We start from the raw sequence: 23035 nt of genomic DNA, 5'->3' as shown, positions 1-23035 counted from the left end.
TGTCTCTCTCTCTCTCCTTCTCTCACTGTATCCCTTCTGTCTCTCTCTCTCCTTCTCTCTCCTTCTCTCTCCTCTCTCTCCTTCTCTCTCCTTCTCTCTCCTCTCTCTCATTCTCTCTCCTCTCTCCTTCTCTCTCCTCTCTCTCTCCTTCTCTCCCTACTCTCCCTCTCACTGTATCCCCTCTGTCTCTCTCCTTCTCTCTCCTTCTCTCCTCTCCTCTCCCTCCTCTCACTGTATCCCCTCCGTCTCTCTCTCTCTCTCTCCTCTCTCTCTCCTTCTCTCTCCTTCTCTCCTCTCCTCTCCCTCCTCTCCCTGTCTCCTTCTCCCTCCTTCTCTCTCCCTCCTCTCCCTGTCTCCCTCCTTCTCTCTTCTTCTCTCCCTCCTCTCCCTGTCTCCCTCCATCCCCTTGTATCCTTGTTTTCATTTTGCCACTCCAGAGGGCTTGACTCGCTTTCCCAACACGAAAATTCAATCTTGGAGGGTGATGTGTTGCTCCCCTCCCCCTCACATATTTTCTCTTGCTCTCTCAACCTCTCACCTTTTTCAGCTCGCTCTGCATTCTTCTCAATTCTCTTCACTTTCTCTCTCTCTCTCTCTTTCTCTCTCTCTCTCTCTCTCTCTCTCTCTCTCTCTCTCTCTCTCTCTCTCTCCCTCCCTCTCTGTCTCTGCCCTCCTCTTAATATAATTCCAATTCAATTCACTTTATTGGCATGACGTAACAATGTACATATTGCCAAAGCTTATTTTGGATATTTACGATATAAAAATTAATCAAAATGAGAATCAAATTGTCAACGGGACAACAGTAACAACAGTAACCAAGGGTCAAAATAACCATGCATTCAACAATAACAATAAGTATACAGTAGAGTACATGTGCAGGTTGATTGGTCTGTCAGACACTGTCCCTCATCTTATGGCAGGCAGCAATGTAGTGCGCTGCCAACCCACAGCTCTCTGCGTCCTCCCCCAATAGCCTATCCTCATCAGAGAGGTCTTTGAAAACTTCAATAAGGGTTTCAAAATTGGGGAAATTACACTCTCTAATTGTTTTATATTTTTGACATTTTGTCAGGAAATGCAGCTCCGTCTCAGGTTCTGTTGTGGTACAGTGGTTGCACAGCCTTTCCTCTACAGGGAGCCAGGTTCTGTTGTGGTGCAGTGGTTGTACAGCCTTTCCTCTACAGGGAGCCAGGTTTTCCTGTGTCTACCCTTCTCAATGGAAAGGCTGTGCTCAATGAGCCGGTCTCTCTCTCTCTCTCGTTTCTCTCTCTCTCGTTCTCTCTCTCTCTCCCTCACCCTCTCTCTCCTCCCTCTCTCTCTCTCCTCCCTCTCTCTCTCTCCTCCCTCTCTCTCTCCTCCCTCTCTCTCCTCCCTCTCTCTCACCCCCTCAAACGTTCTCCATCTCTCTGTCTCTCCAGTTGACTGTTACAACAACAACAAGTTTCCTGGAGGATCATCAGTCAGAGCAGCTGTCTTTGTGTGTCTTACACACACACACACACACACACACACACACACACACACACACACACACACACACACACACACACACACACACACACACACACACACACACACACACACACACACACACACACACACACACACACACACAACCGCTGTATCGTAAGTTCCTCCATCTTTCCTGACTGTCTAACCAATTGACCTACCATATCTGTAACCTATTGACCTACCATATCTGTAACCTACAGTATTGACCTACCATATCTGTAACCTACAGTATTGACCTACCATATCTGTAACCTATTGACCTACCATATCTGTAACCTATTGACCTAACTTATCTGTAACCTATTGACCTACCATATCTGTAACCTATTGACCTACCATATCTGTAACCTACAGTATTGACCTACCATATCTGTAACCTACAGTATTGGCCTACCATATCTGTAACCTATTGACCTACCATATCTGTAACCTATTGACCTACCTTATCTGTAACCTACAGTATTGACCTACCATATCTGTAACCTATTGACCTACCATATCTGTAACCTATTGACCTACCATATCTGTAACCTACAGTATTGCCCTACCATATTTGTAATCTACAGTATTGGCCTACCATATCTGTAACCATATTTGTAACCTACAGTATTGACCTACCATATCTGTAACCTACAGTATTGCCCTACCATATCTGTAACCTACAGTATTTACCTACCATATCTGTAACCTACAGTATTGCCCTACCATATTTGTAACCTACATTATTGGCCTACCATATCTGTAACCTACAGTATTGACCTACCATATCTGTAACCTACAGTATTGACCTACCATATCTGTGACCTACAGTATTGACCTACCATATCTGTAAGCTACAGTATTGACCTACCATATCTGTAAGCTACAGTATTGACCTACCATATCTGTAACCTACAGTATTGACCTACCATATCTGTAAGCTACAGTATTGACCTACCATATCTGTGACCTACCATATCTGTAACCTACAGTATTGACCTACCATATCTGTAACCTACAGTATTGACCTACCATATCTGTAAGCTACAGTATTGACCTACCATATCTGTAAGCTGCAGTATTGACCTACCATATCGGTGACCTACCATATCTGTAAGCTACAGTATTGACCTACCATATCTGTAAGCTACAGTACATTCTCAGAATATTAGCACGACATCCCCAGAATATTTCATAATATTCCCAGAATTCCCAGGGTGAAATGTTCATGTTATGGACAGTGGATTGGAAGCAGTGGGTGTTTTACACCCTCCAATGTGGTTATATTTCAACAGGAGATCAGTGGAACCTCAGACTCTGTTAATGATATTGAATATGTTGTGTGAGCTCTCTCACTCTAAACTGCATAGATAAAAACATGGCCGCTCGTCCTCGGCTCCGCTCGGCCCCAGCCTGGCCCCAGATGGCGAGGGCTCGTAGGCTGTATGGCTGGGAAGCTGTGAAACTGTGAACGCGTGGCTTCCTCTCAATCAGTTCACAGGCTGCGCCTCCGAGCCAGCTGCTGCTCCACTACACCGCTAAACTTGTGCGTGTGTGTGTGTGTGTGTGTGTGTGTGTGCGTGAGAGAGAGAGAGAGAGCCCGAATGAGTTTATTGAGCTTGCCTGGTGCAATGAAATCGTCCCAAAAGTGCAAACTCTGAAAGCTTGGTGGAGGCCTGAACTCCAGTGTGATTGGTCCTCACTGATGCTGCTTCTCTACTTTCTAATCATACTAGTGTATTTCTACACTCCATTATAGATGACCAGTAGAGAAGTTAGGAGTGGGGCTGATTTGGTCTTTTGTTTTTGATGGTGATGGGAAGGTGTGTGTGTGTGTGTGTGTGTGTGTGTGTGTGTGTGTGTGTGTGTGTGTGTGTGTGTGTGTGTGTGTGTGTGTGTGTGTGTGTGTGTGTGTGTTAGTGAATAATGTAGGAGCGTGGCTCACCATGACCATGGCTCCATCTGGAGGAAGTGGGACAGGTCACAACACTCACCGTCTGACACACACACACACACACACACACACATACACACAGAGAGAGAGCAACCCATTGCCCTGTGTCCCAAAACATACTTTCTGGGTCACACACACACATTCTAGGAAAAAAACAGTCCTTAAAACCAATCTGTTCATTTAAGGAGAGAGAGGGAGGACAGAGAGACAAAACAGTCCTTAAGACCAATCTGTTCATTTAGGGAGACAGAGGGAATAAATAGCTCTTCCTCCTTTTATCCCTCTGTCTCTCTGTCCGAGAGACAGAGGGATAAAAGGAGGAAGAGCTATTTAGAATCAAGGCTTGTTCTTTTAGTCATGTGATTGGATGTCTATTGTTCTTTTAGTCATGTGATTGGATGTCCATTGTTCTTTTAGTCATGTGATTGGATGTCCATTGTTCTTTTAGTCATGTGATTGGATGTCTATTGTTCTTTTAGTCATGTGATTGGATGTCCATTGTTCTTTTAGTCATGTGATTGGATGTCTATTGTTCTTTTAGTCATGTGATTGGATGTCTTGTTCTTTTAGTCATGTGATTGGATGTCTATTGTTCTTTTAGTCATGTGATTGGATGTCTATTGTTCTTTTAGTCATGTGATTGGATGTCTATTGTTCTTTTAGTCATGTGACTGGATGTCTATTGTTCTTTTAGTCATGTGATTGGATGTCTATTGTTCTTTTAGTCATGTGATTGGATGTCTATTGTTCTTTTAGTCATGTGATTGGATGTCTATTGTTCTTTTAGTCATGTGATTGGATGTCTATTGTTCTTTTAGTCATGTGACTGGATGTCTATTGTTCTTTTAGTCATGTGATTGGATGTCCATTGTTCTTTTAGTCATGTGATTGGATGTCTATTGTTCTTTTAGTCATGTGATTGGATGTCCATTATTCTTTTAGTCATGTGATTGGATGTCTATTGTTCTTTTAGTCATGTGATTGGATGTCTATTGTTCTTTTAGTCATGTGATTGGATGTCCATTATTCTTTTAGTCATGTGATTGGATGTCTATTGTTCTTTTAGTCATGTGATTGGATGTCTATTGTTCTTTTAGTCATGTGATTGGATGTCTATTGTTCTTTTAGTCATGTGATTGGATGTCCATTGTTCTTTTAGTAATGTGATTGGATGTCCTAGAGGGAGAGTTCTGGTCTTGTTGTTGTCCATGATGTTCTTTAATACATACCACATCAGAACAGGAAGCTGTAGGGATTCCCAACAGGGATGGGACTGCTGATCCTGGGTTTCCCTGATGACATTCGCTGTATGTGAGGTATTACAGCCTGATTCTGTGCTCTAATTGGCACCCTATTCCCGAAAGAGCCCTATGGGCCCTGGTCCAAAGTAGTGCACTATATAGGGAATAGGGTGCCATTTTGTAAAGTATTAAATCGGTGTGTTTTCAGCATGCTGTTGAGGTGACAAGGATAGATTGCATTTTTTGCAGCTTCCATTGTCGTTGTCTGTGTATTATTCAATAAACCACAGGCAGGATATAGAGTTATATATCTTCCCTGGTATTCCCAACTGAGGTAATGGGAGGTGCAGTTCCCGGAGTTTCCCAGATTAAATATGCTATTTGTGAGGTATTCAATTGTAGTATTTTCATCAAGTCGTTGCTTGTGAGGTGAACGGTGATTGGATTTTATATTACAGAGGATTACGCTTTCACAGTTTTCATTTCCTACACTCGTTAATTTGGATAGTATGTGCTGTCACTCACTACCCTGATCCAATCAGAGCCCTCTGATGGGGAGGTTAGAGCGATCCCATTGGGTTTCTATTCAACCAAAACAAAGCGGTAGGGTGTAACGTAAGGGGAAATACATTGATAATATAACCAAGATAACTGTTGTAGCAGAGAGCAGAGAAAGGACTTTGTGTTTACGAGCCTGGTTGTTGAGAATGGACTTACATGGTACGCTGCTGCACAGCTGGGGGAGAGGAGAGATGAGGAGAGAGATAGAGAGGAGAGATGAGTAAGATAGAGAGAGTGAAGATTGAGACAGGAGCGGGAGATGAAATCACACTAGAGTCTGGACAGGACAGAAGAGGAGAGGAGAGAACAGGACATAAAGCTGAGAGAGAGAGAGCGGGGGAGATATCGCCTGGGGGAGGGGGGGACTGTGGACTGTCATGTCAGGAACACCCTGCTAGCTTCACTCTACTGTTAGTACTGTAGACCTGTATCTCAGAGAGCGGGGGAGATATCGCCTGGAGGAGGGGGGGACTGTGGACTGTCATGTCAGGAACACCCTGCTAGCTTCACTCTACTGTTAGTACTGTAGACCTGCATCTCAGAGAGCGGGGGAGATATCGCCTGGGGGAGGGGGGGACTGTGGACGGTCATGTCAGGAACACCCTGCTAGCTTCACTCTACTGTTAGTACTGTAGACCTGCATCTCAGAGACTCTTCGTCACAGACAGGGTTTCAGATGACAGCCTGCTTTGTGACACAGACAGGCAGGGTTTCAGATGACAGCCTGCTTTGTGACACAGACAGGGTTTCAGATGACAGCCTGCTTTGTGACACAGACAGGGTTTCAGATGACAGCCTGCTTTGTGACACAGACAGGGTTTCAGATGACAGCCTGCTTTGTGACACAGACAGACAGGGTTTCAGATGACTTCCTGCTTTGTGACACAGACAGGGTTTCAGATGACAGCCTGCTTTGTGACACAGACAGGGTTTCAGATGACAGCCTGCTTTGTGACACAGACAGGGTTTCAGATGACAGCCTGCTTTGTGACACAGACAGGGTTTCAGATGACAGCCTGCTTTGTGACACAGACAGACAGGGTTTCAGATGACTTCCTGCTTTGTGACACAGACAGGGTTTCAGATGACAGCCTGCTTTGTGACACAGACAGGGTTTCAGATGACAGCCTGCTTTGTGACACAGACAGGGTTTCAGATGACAGCCTGCTTTGTGACACAGACAGGGTTTCAGATGACAGCCTGCTTTGTGACACAGACAGGGTTTCAGATGACTTCCTGCTTTGTGACACAGACAGGGTTTCAGATGACAGTCTGCTTTGTGACACAGACAGACAGGGTTTCAGATGACAGCCTGCTTTGTGACACAGACAGGGTTTCAGATGACAGCCTGCTTTGTGACACAGACAGGGTTTCAGATGACAGCCTGCTTTGTGACACAGACAGGGTTTCAGATGACAGCCTGCTTTGTGACACAGACAGACAGGGTTTCAGATGACTTCCTGCTTTGTGACACAGACAGACAGGGTTTCAGATGACTTCCTGCTTTGTGACACAGCGGGGTTTTAGATGACAGTCTGCTTTGTGACACAGACAGGGTTTCAGATGACTTCCTGCTTTGTGACACAGCGGGGTTTTAGATGACTTCCTGCTTTGTGACACAGACAGGGTTTCAGATGACTTCCTGCTTTGTGACACAGACAGACAGGGTTTCAGATGACTTCCTGCTTTGTGACACAGCGGGGTGAATCCTAACTTCTCTTAGTCTTACGTTCATGTCCAGGGGAGTCTAAGTGAGTGGAAGTTAGGTGTTAGGTGTTTTGCCAGTATCACTAGACACGGACTACGATGAGCATCTCTACAGTCTGTATTAGATACAGTAGTCTCCAGAACTCTATAGTCTATATTAGATACGGTAGTCTCCAGAACTCTACAGTCTGTATTAGATACAGTAGTCTCTAGAACTCTACAGTCTGTATTAGATACAGTAGTCTCTAGAACTCTACAGTCTGTATTAGATACAGTAGTCTCCAGAACTCTACAGTCTGTATTATATACAGTAGTCTCCAGAACTCCACCGTCTGTATTAGATACAGTAGTCTCTACAGTCTGTATTAGATACAGTAGTCTCCAGAACTCTACAGTCTGTATTATATACAGTAGTCTCCAGAACTCTACAGTCTGTATTAGATACAGTAGTCTCTAGAACTCTACAGTCTGTATTAGATACAGTAGTCTCTAGAACTCTACAGTCTGTATTAGATACAGTAGTCTCCAGAACTCTACAGTCTGTATTATATACAGTAGTCTCCAGAACTCCACCGTCTGTATTAGATACGGTAGTCTCCAGAACTCTACAGTCTGTATTAGATACAGTAGTCTCTACAGTCTGTATTAGATACAGTAGTCTCCAAAACTCTACAGTCTGTATTAGCTACGGTAGTCTCCAGAACTCTACAGTCTGTATTAGATATTAGTAGTCTCCAGAACTCTACAGTCTATATTAGATACAGTAGTCTCTACAGTCTGTATTAGATACGGTAGTCTCCAGAACTCTACAGTCTGTATTAGATACAGTAGTCTCCAGAACTCTACAGTCTATATTAGATACGGTAGTCTCTAGAACTCTACAGTCTGTATTAGATACAGTAGTCTCTAAAGTCTGTATTAGATACAGTAGTCTCCAGAACTCTACAGTCTGTATTATATACAGTAGTCTCTACAGTCTGTATTATATACAGTAGTCTCCAGAACTCTACAGTCTGTATTATATACAGTAGTCTCCAGAACTCTACAGTCTGTATTAGATACGGTAGTCTCTACAGTCTGTATTATATACAGTAGTCTCCAGAACTCTACAGTCTGTATTATATACAGTAGTCTCCAGAACTCTACAGTCTGTATTAGATACGGTAGTCTCTACTGTCTGTATTATATACAGTAGTCTCCAGAACTCTACAGTCTGTATTAGATACGGTAGTCTCCAGAACTCTACAGTCTGTATTAGATACAGTAGTCTCCAGAACTCTACAGTCGGTATGAGATACAGTAGTCTCTACAGTCTGTATTAGATACAGTAGTCTCCAGAACTCTACAGTCTGTATTATATACAGTAGTCTCCAGAACTCCACTGTCTGTATTAGATACTGTAGTCTCCAGAACTCTACAGTCTGTATTAGATACAGTAGTCTCTACAGTCTGTATTAGATACAGTAGTCTCCAGAACTCTACAGTCTGTATTAGATATTAGTAGTCTCCAGAACTCTACAGTCTATATTAGATACAGTAGTCTCTACAGTCTGTATTAGATATGGTAGTCTCCAGAACTCTACAGTCTGTATTAGATACAGTAGTCTCCAGAACTCTACAGTCTATATTAGATACGGTAGTCTTTAGAACTCTACAGTCTGTATTAGATACGGTAGTCTCCAGAACTCTACAGTCTGTATTATATACAGTAGTCTCCAGAACTCTACAGTCTGTATTAGATACAGTAGTCTCTACTGTCTGTATTATATACAGTAGTCTCCAGAACTCTACAGTCTGTATTAGATACGGTAGTCTCCAGAACTCTACAGTCTGTATTAGATACAGTAGTCTCCAGAACTCTACAGTCTGTATGAGATACAGTAGTCTCTACAGTCTGTATTATATACAGTAGTCTCCAGAACTCTACAGTCTGTATTATATACAGTAGTCTCCAGAACTCTACAGTCTGTATTAGATACGGTAGTCTCCAGAACTCTCCAGTCTGTATTAGATACGGTAGTCTCCAGAACTCTACAGTCTGTATGAGATACACTAGTCTCTACAGTCTGTATTATATACAGTAGTCTCCAAAACTCTACAGGCTGTATTATATACAGTAGTCTCCAGAACTCTACAGTCTGTATTAGATAGAGTAGTCTCCAGAACTCCACCGTCTGTATTAGATACGGTAGTCTCCAGAACTCTACAGTCTGTATTAGATACAGTAGTCTCTACAGTCTGTATTAGATACGGTAGTCTCCAGAACTCTACAGTCTGTATTAGATACAGTAGTCTCTACAGTCTGTATTAGATACGGTAGTCTCCAGAACTCTACAGTCTGTATTAGATACAGTAGTCTCTACAGTCTGTATTAGATACAGTAGTCTCCAGAACTATACAGTCTGTATTAGATACAGTCGTCTCTACAGTCTGTATTAGATACAGTAGTCTCCAGAACTCCACCGTCTGTATTAGATACGGTAGTCTCCAGAACTCTACAGTCTGTATTAGATACAGTAGACTCTACAGTCTGTATTAGATATGGTAGTCTCCAGAACTCTACAGTCTGTATTAGATACAGTAGTCTCTACAGTCTGTATTAGATACAGTAGTCTCCAAAACTCTACAGTCTGTATTAGATACGGTAGTCTCCAGAACTCTACAGTCTGTATTAGACACGGTAGTCTCCAGAACTCTACAGTCTGTATGAGATACAGTAGTCTCTACAGTCTGTATTATATACAGTAGTCTCCAGAACTCTACAGTCTGTATTAGATACGGTAGTCTCTACAGTCTGTATTATATACAGTAGTCTCCAGAACTCTACAGTCTGTACGAGATACAGTAGTCTCCAGAACTCTACAGTTTATATTAGATACAGTAGTCTCTACAGTCTATATTAGATACGGTAGTCTCTACAGTCTATATTATATACAGTAGTCTCTACAGTCTATATTAGATACAGTAGTCTCTACAGTCTATATTAGATACAGTAGTCTCTACAGTATTTATGAGATACAGTAGTCTCTACAGTCTATATTAGATACAGTAGTCTCTACAGTCTATATTAGATACAGTAGTCTCTACAGTCTATATGAGATACAGTAGTCTCTACAGTCTATATTAGATACAGTAGTCTCTACAGTCTATATGAGATACAGTAGTCTCTACAGTCTGTATTAGATACAATAGTCTCTACAGTCTATATGAGATACAGTAGTCTCTACAGTCTGTATTAGATACAGTAGTCTCCAGAACTCTACAGTCTGTATTAGATACAGTAGTCTCTACAGTCTGTATTAGATACAGTAGTCTCTACAGTCTATATGAGATACAGTAGTCTCCAGAACTCTACAGTCTATATGAGATACAGTAGTCTCCAGAACTCTACAGTCTGTATTAGATACAGTAGTCTCTACAGTCTGTATTAGATACAGTAGTCTCTAGAACCCTTACAGTCTGTATTAGATACAGTAGTCTCTACAGTCTGTATTAGATACAGTAGTCTATACTGTCTGTATTAGATACAGTAGTCTCCAGAACTCTACAGTCTGTATTAGATACAGTAGTCTCCAGAACTCTACAGTCTGTATTAGATACAGTAGTCTCCAGAACTCTACAGTCTGTATTAGATAAAGTAGTCTCTACAGTCTATATTAGATACAGTTGTCTTTACAGTCTATATTAGATACAGTAGTCTCTACAGTCTGTATTAGATACAGTAGTCTACAAAACTCTACAGTCTGTATTAGATACAGTAGTCTCCAGAACTCTACAGTCTGTATTAGATACAGTAGTCTCCAGAACTCTACAGTCTGTATTAGATACGGTAGTCTCCAGAACCCCTCAGTCTATATTATTATTCTATAATGTTATTCTAACAGAGATGTATTGAAACACCTTTGCTCTTCACCCAGAGTGGAGTCTTATTCTATCAGAGATATTCTATCAGAGATAATCAACAGAGATATTCTATCAGAGATATTCTATCAGAGATATTCTAACAGAGATATTCTAACAGAGATATTCTATCAGAGATATTCTATCAGAGATATTCTATCAGAGATATTCAACAGAGATATTCTATCAGAGATATTCTAACAGAGATATTCTATCAGAGATATTCTAACAGAGATATTCTAACAGAGATATTCTAACAGAGATATTCTAACAGAGATATTCTATCAGAGATATTCTACCAGAGATATTCTAAACACCTCTCCTCTGCTCTGAAAACATTTCCTTTTTCTTTTTCCCCTTCTTTTCTTCTCCAGGATGAGAAGAACCAGGTTCTGATGACCAACGCCTGGCTGCAGCTGGTAAGACTGAATTTCTACCCTTTGTGTGTGTGTGTGTGTGTGTGTGTGTGTGTGTGTGTGTGTGTGTGTGTGTGTGACTCTAGTTCTGTGTGTCTGACCCTTATTTGCAGTATAATAGCCATTTTGTTTGTTTCATTTGCTTGTTGAAGCTGGTGTTTGTATCTTGCGGTGGGCGCTATATGATCTCCCTTCCCAACAGATGTCCATGCCCAAGTCCTTGCAATGAGGGAGGGATATGAAATGTTCAATTAAAATCTCACAATTTCTAATGGTTTATAGGTTTTCCCCCCACTGAGACTTGCTGACGCGAACACAGATCAGATAATGGGCTGGAGTTCAGATCTCTGATTGACTTAGCGAGCCAGTGCTGAATGACAAAATGTCCCAGCTGTTTGGCTTCAGGTTTGGAGCAAGAATTTAGCAAGAAGCATTTTGAATTTTAAAACTGCATCCCAAATGACACCCTATTCCCAATATAGGGTAGAGCTCTGGTGGAAAGTAAAGCACTATGTAGGGAACAGGGTGCCATTTTGGGACGTCTCCTACATCTTCTATTATTGTTGGAAACATAGGAGCCCACAGACAGTCCATCAGGTCATACATCAGGGGGATGGGTAACAACATGGGAACATTATCTATCAGATGATAGTGACACATTGGCTGGAGGTTGGATAGAAGGTTACATTTCTCCCGCCCTGCGTCTCCATGGCAATGTCCTTTCAGGGTAGCCTGTAAATGAGGCCACATCTTACAGGAGGCTGGTGGGACGTTAATTGGGGAGGGCGGGCTCTCTCTTCTGCCCCTGAACAGGCAGTTAGGCCGTCATTGTTCCTAGTCATTGAAAATAAGAATTTGTTATTAACTGACTTGCCTAGTTAAATAAAGGTCAAATAAATAAATAAATAAATTCCATTAGCTCCTTTCCAGCCATTATTTTGTATTGTCCTCCCCTCAGCATCCTCCTCTGACCACAATCCACTGTCCTGTGTTCTTATCTGACCTGTCAGTTTCCCTCAAGGTGAACAGACTCTGACTGGCTGACAGGGGGTTTTTCATCAATAAATTATGCAAGTGTTGGCCTTAATACAGGAGTCCCTTCTCTGCTAATGGGCCAGGGGAGCTATTTTTTTTTGCAGACGCTTCAGGTCTAGAGTTACATTAACAAAAAAAATGGGGTAATTTAGGTAGTCTTTACAACCTGGAGTAGATGATGCATCCTGCTTTAAACCTTTACTTTGTGGAGTCAGCATTTACAATGTTAGACTAGATTCTCAGTGTTCTATCCCAGAATATATTCTCAGTGTTCTATCCCAGACTAGATTCTCAGTGTTCTATCCCAGAATATATTCTCAGTGTTCTATCCCAGAATAGATTCTCAGTGTTCTATCCCAGAATATATTCTCAGTGTTCTATCCCAGAATATATTCTCAGTGTTCTATCCCAGACTATATTCTCAGTGTTCTATCCCAGAATATATTCTTAGTGTTCTATCCCAGAATATATTCTCAGTGTTCTATCCCAGAATATATTCTCTCAGTGTTCTATCCCAGAATATATTCTCTCAGTGTTCTATCCCAGAATATATTCTCAGTGTTCTATCCCAGAATATATTCTCAGTGTTCTATCCCAGAATATATTCTCAGTGTTCTATCCCAGAATATATTCACAGTGTACTATCCCAGAACATATTCTCAGTGTTCTATCCCAGAATAGATTCTGTGTTCTATCCCAGAATAGATTCTGTGTTCTATCCCAGAATATATTCTCAGTGTTCTATCCCAGAATAGATTCTCAGTGTTCTATCCCAGAATAGATTCTGTGTTCTATCCCAGAATATATTCTCAGTGTTCTATCCCAGAATATATTCACAGTGTTCTATCCCAGAATATATTCACAGTGTTCTATCCCAGAATATATTCTCAGTGTTCTATCCCAGAATAGATTCTGTGTTCTATCCCAGAATAGATTCTCAGTGTTCTACCCGAGAATAGATTCTGTGTTCTATCCCAGAATATATTCTCAGTGTTCTATCCCAGAATATATTCTCAGTGTTCTATCCCAGACTATATTCTCAGTGTTCTATCCCAGAATATATTCTCTCAGTGTTCTATCCCAGAATAGAATCTCAGTGTTCTATCCCAGAATAGATTCTCAGTGTTCTATCCCAGAATATATTCTCAGTGTTCTATCCCAGAATATATTATCAGTGTTCTATCCCAGAATATATTCTCAGGGTTCTATCCCAGAATATATTCTCAGGGTTCTATCCCAGAATATATTCTCAGGGTTCTATCCCAGAATATATTCTCAGGGTTCTATCCCAGAATATATTCTCAGGGTTCTATCCCAGAATATATTCTCAGTGTTCTATTCCAGAATATATTCTCAGGGTTCTATCCCAGAATATATTCTCAGTGTTCTATCCCAGAATATATTATCAGTGTTCTATCCCAGAATATATTCTCAATGTTCTATTCTGGGATGTTACAGTTCCAGGAATGACATTAGCCCTTAATGACATCATCAATTAGAAACATTTAGACTGTTGGACAAACTTTACTCCTCCAATCTATGTTCCTTTTCCAACCTATGTTTAGAGATGTCCTGATGTAGCCTGATGTTCTCTTGATATAAACTGTGTTTAGAGATGTCCTGATGTACCCTAGTGTTCTCTTGATATAAACTGTGTTTAGAGATGTCCTGATGTAGCCTGATGTTCTCTTGATATAAACTGTGTTTAGAGATGTCCTGATGTACCCTAGTGTTCTCTTGATATAAACTGTGTTTAGAGATGTCCTGATGTAGCCTGATGTTCTCTTGATATAAACTGTGTTTAGAGATGTCCTGATGTACCCTAGTGTTCTCTTGATATAAACTGTGTTTAGAGATGTCCTGATGTAGCCTAGTGTTCTCTTGATATAAACTGTGTTTAGAGATGTCCTGATGTAGCCTGATGTTCTCTTGATATAAACTGTGTTTAGAGATGTCCTGATGTAGCCTAGTGTTCTCTTGATATAAACTGTGTTTAGAGATGTCCTGATGTAGCCTGATGTTCTCTTGATATAAACTGTGTTTAGAGATGTCCTGATGTAGCCTAGTGTTCTCTTGATATAAACTGTGTTTAGAGATGTCCTGATGTAGCCTAGTGTTCTCTTGATATAAACTGTGTTTAGAGATGTCCTGATGTAGCCTAGTGTTCTCTTGATATAAACTGTGTTTAGAGATGTCCTGATGTAGCCTAGTGTTCTCTTGATATAAACTGTGTTTAGAGATGTCCTGATGTAGCCTAGTGTTCTCTTGATATAAACTGTGTTTAGAGATGTCCTGATGTAGCCTAGTGTTCTCTTGATATAAACTGTGTTTAGAGATGTCCTGGTGTAGCCTGATGTTATCTTGATATAAACTGTGTTTAGAGATGTCCTGATGTAGCCTGATGTTATCTTGATATAAACTGTGTTTAGAGATGTCCTGATGTAGCCTGATGTTATCTTGATATAAACTGTGTTTAGAGATGTCCTGATGTAGCCTGATGTTCTCTTGATATAAACTGTGTTTAGAGATGTCCTGATGTAGCCTAGTGTTCTCTTGATATAAACTGTGTTTAGAGATGTCCTGGTGTAGCCTGATGTTATCTTGATATAAACTGTGTTTAGAGATGTCCTGATGTAGCCTTGTGTTCTCTTGATATAAACTGTGTTTAGAGATGTCCTGATGTAGCCTAGTGTTATCTTGATATAAACTGTGTTTAGAGATGTCCTGATGTAGCCTAGTGTTCTCTTGATATAAACTGTGTTTAGAGATGTCCTGATGTAGCCTAGTGTTCTCTTGATATAAACTGTGTTTAGAGATGTCCTGATGTAGCCTAGTGTTATCTTGATATAAACTGTGTTTAGAGATGTCCTGATGTAGCCTAGTGTTCTCTTGATATAAACTGTTTTTAGAGATGTCCTGATGAAGCCTAATGTTTCTCTTTGATCTATTTCACCACCACTACAAAGCTTGAACATGAAAGACAGAGAGAGTCAAGGACAGACCTCTCTAGGACTATAAAAGCCATGTTTGTTCAGAGAAGACGACTAGTGGAGAGATTAGCTACATAAATAACACTGTTTGTCAGGGAAGTCTAGAGGAGGTGACACGATGTTGGCATGCCATGAAGTGTACACATACTCGTATAAACACACACACACACACACACACACACACACACACACACACACACACACACACACACACACACACACACACACACACACACACACACACACACAAAATAAATGTGCGTGCACGCAGGCAAGCACACACCAATGTTAACGTTTGTGTGTGTTTGTGTGTGTGTGTCCAATGTACCGGCACTGAGTTTCAGTAGCCACATCAGTAGATGGACTCCCTCTGTGTGTTAGGGAACACACCTATGGCAAAAAAAAACATCTGAGGACACACAGACAGTCTCACAGCGCGTTACACAGACAGTCTCACAGCGCGTTACACAGACAGTCTCACAGCGCGTTACACAGACAGTCTCACAGCGCGTTACACAGACAGTCTCACAGCGCGTTACACAGACAGTCTCACAGCGTGTTACACAGACAGTCTCACAGCGTGTTACACAGACAGTCTCACAGCGCGTTACACAGACAGTCTCACAGCGCGTTACACAGACAGTCTCACAGCGCGTTACACAGACAGTCTCACAGCGCGTTACACAGACAGTCTCACAGCGCGTTACACAGACAGTCGCACAGCGCGTTACACAGACAGTCTCACAGCGCGTTACACAGACAGTCTCACAGTGCGTTACACAGACAGTCTCACAGCGTGTTACACAGACAGTCTCACAGCGTGTTACACAGACAGTCTCACAGCGTGTTACACAGACAGTCTCACAGCGCGTTACACAGACAGTCTCACAGCGCGTTACACAGACAGTCTCACAGCGCGTTACACAGACAGTCTCACAGCGCGTTACACAGACAGTCTCACAGCGCGTTACACAGACAGTCTCACAGCGCGTTACACAGACAGTCTCACAGCGCGTTACACAGACAGTCTCACAGCGCGTTACACAGACAGTCTCACAGCGCGTTACACAGACAGTCTCACAGCGCGTTACACAGACAGTCTCACAGCGCGTTACACAGACAGTCTCACAGCGCGTTACACAGACAGTCTCACAGCGCGTTACACAGACAGTCTCACAGCGCGTTACACAGACAGTCTCACAGCGCGTTACACAGACAGTCTCACAGCGCGTTACACAGACAGTCTCACAGCGCGTTACACAGACAGTCTCACAGCGCGTTACACAGACAGTCTCACAGCGCGTTACACAGACAGTCTCACAGCGCGTTACACAGACATTCTCACAGCGCGTTACACAGACAGTCTCACAGCGCGTTACACAGACAGTCTCACAGCGCGTTACACAGACAGTCTCACAGCGCGTTACACAGACAGTCTCACAGCGCGTTACACAGACAGTCTCACAGCGTGTTACACAGACAGTCTCACAGCGCGTTACACATCATTTAGTTCAGTCATGTGAGGAAAGGATGTGAAATGCACAACGTCTCTTTTGGAGGTACTTTTATGTGCTTCTATACGCTGGAGTTAGCGTGACTCTCGTGGCCTAATAGAGGGATTAGAAGGTTGAGTCACAGCCCAAAACATGACCCAACCTCTTGCCACTGCTGGCCAAGGGCACAGACATAGGGACCACTTATTGGGAGAAAGGATGGCTGTTCTATTTGATTGAAAGTGTTTTGAAGCTAATTACAGAACTGTCAAGTGCCCTAATGTGTTTTACACACCGTACAGAAGGCCTGTGAATGGATCAGTGTATTTGTGAATTGTCAATGTAAAAACTCTCTCTCATCTCCTTCTCTTCTCCATTCTTTCTTTCTTTCTTTCTTTCTTCCTCTCCTCTCCTCTTCTCTCCTCTCCTCTCCTCTCCTCTCCTCTCCTCTCCTCTCCTCTCCTCTCCTCTCCTCTCCTCTCCTCTCCTCTCCTCTCCTCTCCTCTCCTCTCCTCTCTTCTCCTCTCCTCTCCCTTCTAGCACTGGACAGATACTTACCTCTCCTGGAACCCAGAGAACTTCCCAGGTGTTCAGAACCTTCGTTTCCCCTCCAATCAGATCTGGGTTCCTGATATCCTCCTCTACAACAGGTAGGCCCTCACTGCCACGGTCTCAACCAATAAGCATAGAGCTATGATGTTACTGTAATCTACTGTGTTCTAGTATGGGGGAAAATGGGTCTGGCTAGACAGTGACCGATGTATGTCAGGAGAAGGAGCTGAAGTTGACAAAACAAACTGAGCACAATGTCTGCAGTAGAAGTAAGAAGATGTTTCTGGATTTCAGGGATACAGTATTTTCAACCTAACTTCCATTTCCCCTGAAAAACGGAAGTGGCGCCTCCGCTGAGGTGTCTTTCCCACGTCTGCTACGTTGCAGTAGCAGGCTAGTGGTGTTTAATTTTCTCCTAGGGGAGTTCAATTGATACACATTAGTCCACTAAGTAACCCATTTGTAGACAGACGACTCCCCTGTGGTTTGATTTCACCCTTGGTCAGAGCGTGGACTAATGAAATGACTACGAATTGATTGCCTGCAGGACATAAATAAACCACAATACCCATGAGGCTTTGCATCTGTGGCCCATTGCCATGATGGGTAATATGTAGGAAGGAGCTGGATGACGAAATCAGTGTTTGTGGATTGTCCACTGTACATGGGATAGAATTACCAAGAGATTCCACTTCCACTGACGTTGACATAATATTGTTTTCAAAACAGAATAGGAGACAAAAAAATCTGCCCCCCCCCCCCCCAGCTAAAACAGTGTATCTACTCATAAATTGATGTTTGTATCCTTCGATTGATTTTACTTGTCTTTTGTTATTTTTTCTTACGTAGTCACCAAACTCCCACAGTGCCTTACAGATGGTGGCGTCAGCCATTTTGTTTTTTCAATGAACCCTGAATCGTAACTCTGCCCCCCCCCCCCCCCCTCCCCCGCCTGCTCTCAGTGGTGCCGGACCTAGTTATTAACTGATACAGTTAGTAGATAGACATGGATGTTGTTGGTATGGTAGATTTCATACAATACTGATATAGCATAATGGATAGACCCCCAAATATTATTTTGGTGATATGGTACATTTCAAACAACAGCGTTTTAGTGCTGAAACATTGGCTAGTCGACTGAGGTTGCTGGCTGTCTGACCCGGTACGGGAATCATACTGACGTCTAGGAACATGTCACCTGGCGATTACCGACTGTGACAGGGTAGAAGGAGACAACAATACCCACCGTCTGTTTGAGATGTGTCTAGGGGACAGGATGTGTGCGTGTTTTCGTGCCCTCTTCCGTTGAGCTGTCAGACTGGGTTGGGTTGAAGGAGCCAGCCAGGGAACCTGGGACCTCTGAGGTAGCTGACAGTGTCAAGTTTCAAGGTTTAATGTCACATGCACAAGTACAGTGAAATGCCTTTCTTGCCGCTCTAACCCCAACAATGTAGTATCAATAACAATGTAAACAATAACAATGTAGTAAACAATAACAATGTAGTATCAATAACAATGTAGTAAACAATAACAATGTAGTAAACAAACAATGTAGTATCAATAATAATGTAGTAATCAATAATAATGTAGTAATCAATAACAATGTAGTATCAATAACAATGTAAACAATAACAATGTAGTAAACAATAACAATGTAGTATCAATAACAATGTAGTAAACAATAACAATGTAGTAATCAATAACAATGTAAACAATAACAATGTAGTAATCAATAACAATGTAGTAAACAATAACAATGTAGTAAACAAACAATGTAGTATCAATAATAATGTAGTAATCAATAATAATGTAGTAATCAATAACAATGTAGTATCAATAACAATGTAGTATCAATAACAATGTAGTATCAATAACAATGTAGTATCAATAACAATGTAGTAAACAAACAATGTAGTATCAATAATAATGTAGTAATCAATAATAATGTAGTAATCAATAACAATGTAGTATCAATAACAATGTAGTATCAATAACAATGTAGTATCAATAACAATGTAGTATCAATAACAATGTAGTAAACAAACAATGTAGTATCAATAATAATGTAGTAATCAATAATAATGTAGTAATCAATAACAATGTAGTATCAATAACAATGTAGTATCAATAACAATGTAGTATCAATAACAATGTAGTATCAATAACAATGTAGTAAACAAACAATGTAGTATCAATAATAATGTAGTAATCAATAATAATGTAGTAATCAATAACAATGTAGTATCAATAACAATGTAGTATCAATAACAATGTAGTAATCAATAACAATGTAGTAATCAATAACAATGTAGTAATCAATAACAATGTAGTAAACAATAGCAATGTAGTATCAATAACAATGTAAACAATAACAATGTAGTAAACAAACAATGTAGTATCAATAATAATGTAGTAATCAATAATAATGTAGTATCAATAACAATGTAGTATCAATAATAATGTAGTATCAATAACAATGTAGTATCAATAATAATGTAGTATCAATAACAATGTAGTATCAATAACAATGTAGTATCAATAACAATGTAGTATCAATAACAATGTAGTAAACAATAACAAGGGTCAGTTCCAGGGTCAGTAGTTATATACAGGGTCAGTTCCAGGGTCAGTAGTTATATACAGGGTCAGTTCCAGGGTCAGTAGTTATATACAGGGTCAGTTCCAGGGTCAGTAGTTATATACAGGGTCAGTTCCAGGGTCAGTAGTTATATACAGGGTCAGTTCCAGGGTCAGTAGTTATATACAGGGTCAGTTCCAGGGTCAGTAGTTATATACAGGGTCAGTTCCAGTACCATATTAACAATGTGCAGGAACACTGGAATGATGGAGGTAGATATGTATAGTGGTAAGGAGACAGGGATACTGGAGTGATGGAGGTAGATATGTATAGGGTAAGGTGATACTGGAGTGATGGAGGTAGATATGTATAGGGGTAGGGAGACAGGGATACTGGAGTGATGGAGGTAGATATGTATAGGGGTAGGGAGACAGGGATACTGGAGTGATGGAGGTAGATATGTATAGGGTAAGGTGATACTGGAGTGATGGAGGTAGATATGTATAGGGGTAAGGAGACAGGGATACTGGAGTGATGGAGGTAGATATGTATAGGGGTAAGGTTACTAGGCAACAGGATATTAGATAAATAGAGTAGCAGCAGCTTGTATGTGAGTGGATGTGTAGAGTCAGTATAAATGGATGTGCATATTATGTGTGTGTGAGCAAATTATGGTGAGTGTGTGTGTGTGCATAGAGACTGAATGGCAGGGGGTCCTGGATGGCAGGCAGCTCGTCCCCAGTGATGTACTGGACTGTCTGCACCACCCTCTGCACCATGTGATTGAAGGCGGTGTTATTACCATACCAAGCAGTGATGGGCTGTCCTCACCACCCTCTGTAGCACCATGTGATTGAAGGCGGTGCTATTACCATACCAAGCAGTGATGGGCTGTCTGCACCAGCCTCTGTAGCAACATGCGATTGAAGGCGGTGTTATTACCATACCAATCAGTGATGGACTGTCCTCACCACCCTCTGTAGCACCATGCGATTGAAGGCGGTGTTATTACCATACCAATCAGTGATGGGCTGTCCTCACCACCCTCTGTAGCACCATGCGATTGAAGGCGGTGTTATTACCATACCAAGCAGTGATGGGCTGTCCTCACCACCCTCTGTAGCACCATGTGATTGAAGGCGGTGTTATTACCATACCAATCAGTGATGGGCTGTCCTCACCACCCTCTGTAGCACCATGTGATTGAAGGCGGTGTTATTACCATACCAATCAGTGATGGGCTGTCTGCACCACCCTCTGTAGCACCATGTGATTGAAGGCGGTGTTATTACCATACCAAGCAGTGATGGACTGTCCTCACCACCCTCTGTAGCACCATGCGATTGAAGGCGGTGTTATTACCATACCAATCAGTGATGGGCTGTCTGCACCACCCTCTGTAGCACCATGTGATTGAAGGCGGTGTTATTACCGTACCAAGCAGTGATGGACTGTCCTCACCACCCTCTGTAGCACCATGTGATTGAAGGCGGTGTTATTACCATACCAATCAGTGATGGGCTGTCCTCACCACCCTCTGTAGCACCATGTGATTGAAGGCGGTGTTATTACCGTACCAAGCAGTGATGGACTGTCCTCACCACCCTCTGTAGCACCATGTGATTGAAGGCGGTGTTATTACCATACCAAGTAGTGATGGGCTGTCCTCACCAGCCTCTGTAGCACCATGTGATTGAAGGCGGTGTTATTACCATACCAAGCAGTGATGGGCTGTCCTCACCAGCCTCTGTAGCACCATGCGATTGAAGGCGGTGTTATTACCATACCAATCAGTGATGGGCTGTCCTCACCACCCTCTGTAGCACCATGTGATTGAAGGCGGTGTTATTACCATACCAATCAGTGATGGACTGTCAGCACCACCCTCTGTAGCACCATGTGATTGAAGGCGGTGTTATTACCATACCAAGCAGTGATGGGCTGTCCTCACCACCCTCTGTAGCACCATGCGATTGAAGGCGGTGCTATTACCATACCAAGCAGTGATTGACTGTCCTCACCACCCTCTGTAGCACCATGTGATTGAAGGCGGTGTTATTACCATACCAAGCAGTGATGCAGCCTGTCAAGATGCTCTCAGTGGAACAGCTGTAGAACTTTTAGAGGATCTGAGAGCCCATGCCAAACCTTTTCAATCTCCCGAGGGGGAAGAGGTGATGTCACACTATTTTAAGTCCTTGGGGATTTGGACACTGAGGAACTTGAAGCTCTCGACCCAGATTCAGCAGGACAGCCTGTGAAAACTGTCCACTAGTGTTTGTATCCCTGAGCGCTGAACCTCATTGCCTCAGGACCTCCGGAACAGGCTTCCAGATTAAGGCTAAACAGATTTCTGTATCCTTATTTATCCAGGGAAATAGACAGAATATGGAGGGGAGAAGATGGAGCTCCAACCATTATGGGACGAGCTGCAGACAAAAATCCCAATTACATTTAAGAGAAGAGAAGGCGTGACTCACAATTAAAATTCAGGAACACATTTTCAGATGGGCCCCACTTGCTTTGAAATGAGATGTGTCACGTTTTTATGTAGCCAGGAAGTCATTAAGAGTGTTGTTGTCACCGTTTTATGTAGCCAGGAAGTCATTAAGAGTGTTGTTGTCACGGCTTTAGAAACGTTCCAACCATGCCGTATTGCCGTATCTCAGTATTACTCCAGAATAGTTTGTATGTGACGGACAAAAAGTAACTCATTCCAATGGATCAGGGTTATGACTCTGAAGGAGAAGAAACTAAACAGAATGTCTGCCTTTTCTATATGAACCAATAAAAGCCCAGAACACAACGAGGGGGGGGGGGGACCATGTACTAAAAACACCCACAGCAGAACCATTTGTCTCACATGCCTCAGTCCGACCCAGGAGCACATTTTAACAGCATCATTACAGTTGATGTTAAAAGCCACTCCGAACTTGGAGTGTAATTGCTGGTGGTAATTTTAAGTATCAGTGGATGAGAGTCATTATTACAAGAGAGAAGATGCTGATGTCAATGCATTGATAACTCACTCACTCACTCACTCACTCACTCACTCACTCACTCACTCACTCACTCACTCACTCACTCACTCACTCACTCACTCACTCACTCACT

General features: G+C 42.1%; 1 protein-coding gene across 1 annotated transcript in view; it reads left to right on the top strand.

The window, feature by feature from the left end:
- Positions 1 to 23035, top strand: part of LOC118941433 (neuronal acetylcholine receptor subunit alpha-7-like) — a 77570-nt gene that overhangs the window by 19112 nt on the left and 35423 nt on the right. Inside the window, exons 3-4 of the mRNA XM_090210042.1 lie at positions 11232 to 11276; positions 17332 to 17441. Coding sequence (XP_090066168.1) covers positions 11232 to 11276; positions 17332 to 17441 — 155 coding nt within the window. The remainder of the gene's footprint in view (positions 1 to 11231; positions 11277 to 17331; positions 17442 to 23035) is intronic.

Source organism: Oncorhynchus mykiss, chromosome 19 (assembly GCF_057628025.1).
Source record: "Oncorhynchus mykiss isolate SJ-2025 chromosome 19, ASM5762802v1, whole genome shotgun sequence".
Taxonomy (NCBI): domain Eukaryota; kingdom Metazoa; phylum Chordata; class Actinopteri; order Salmoniformes; family Salmonidae; genus Oncorhynchus; species Oncorhynchus mykiss.
The sequence above is the reverse complement of the archived record's forward strand: the minus strand, read 5'-3'. Positions and strand labels throughout refer to the sequence as shown.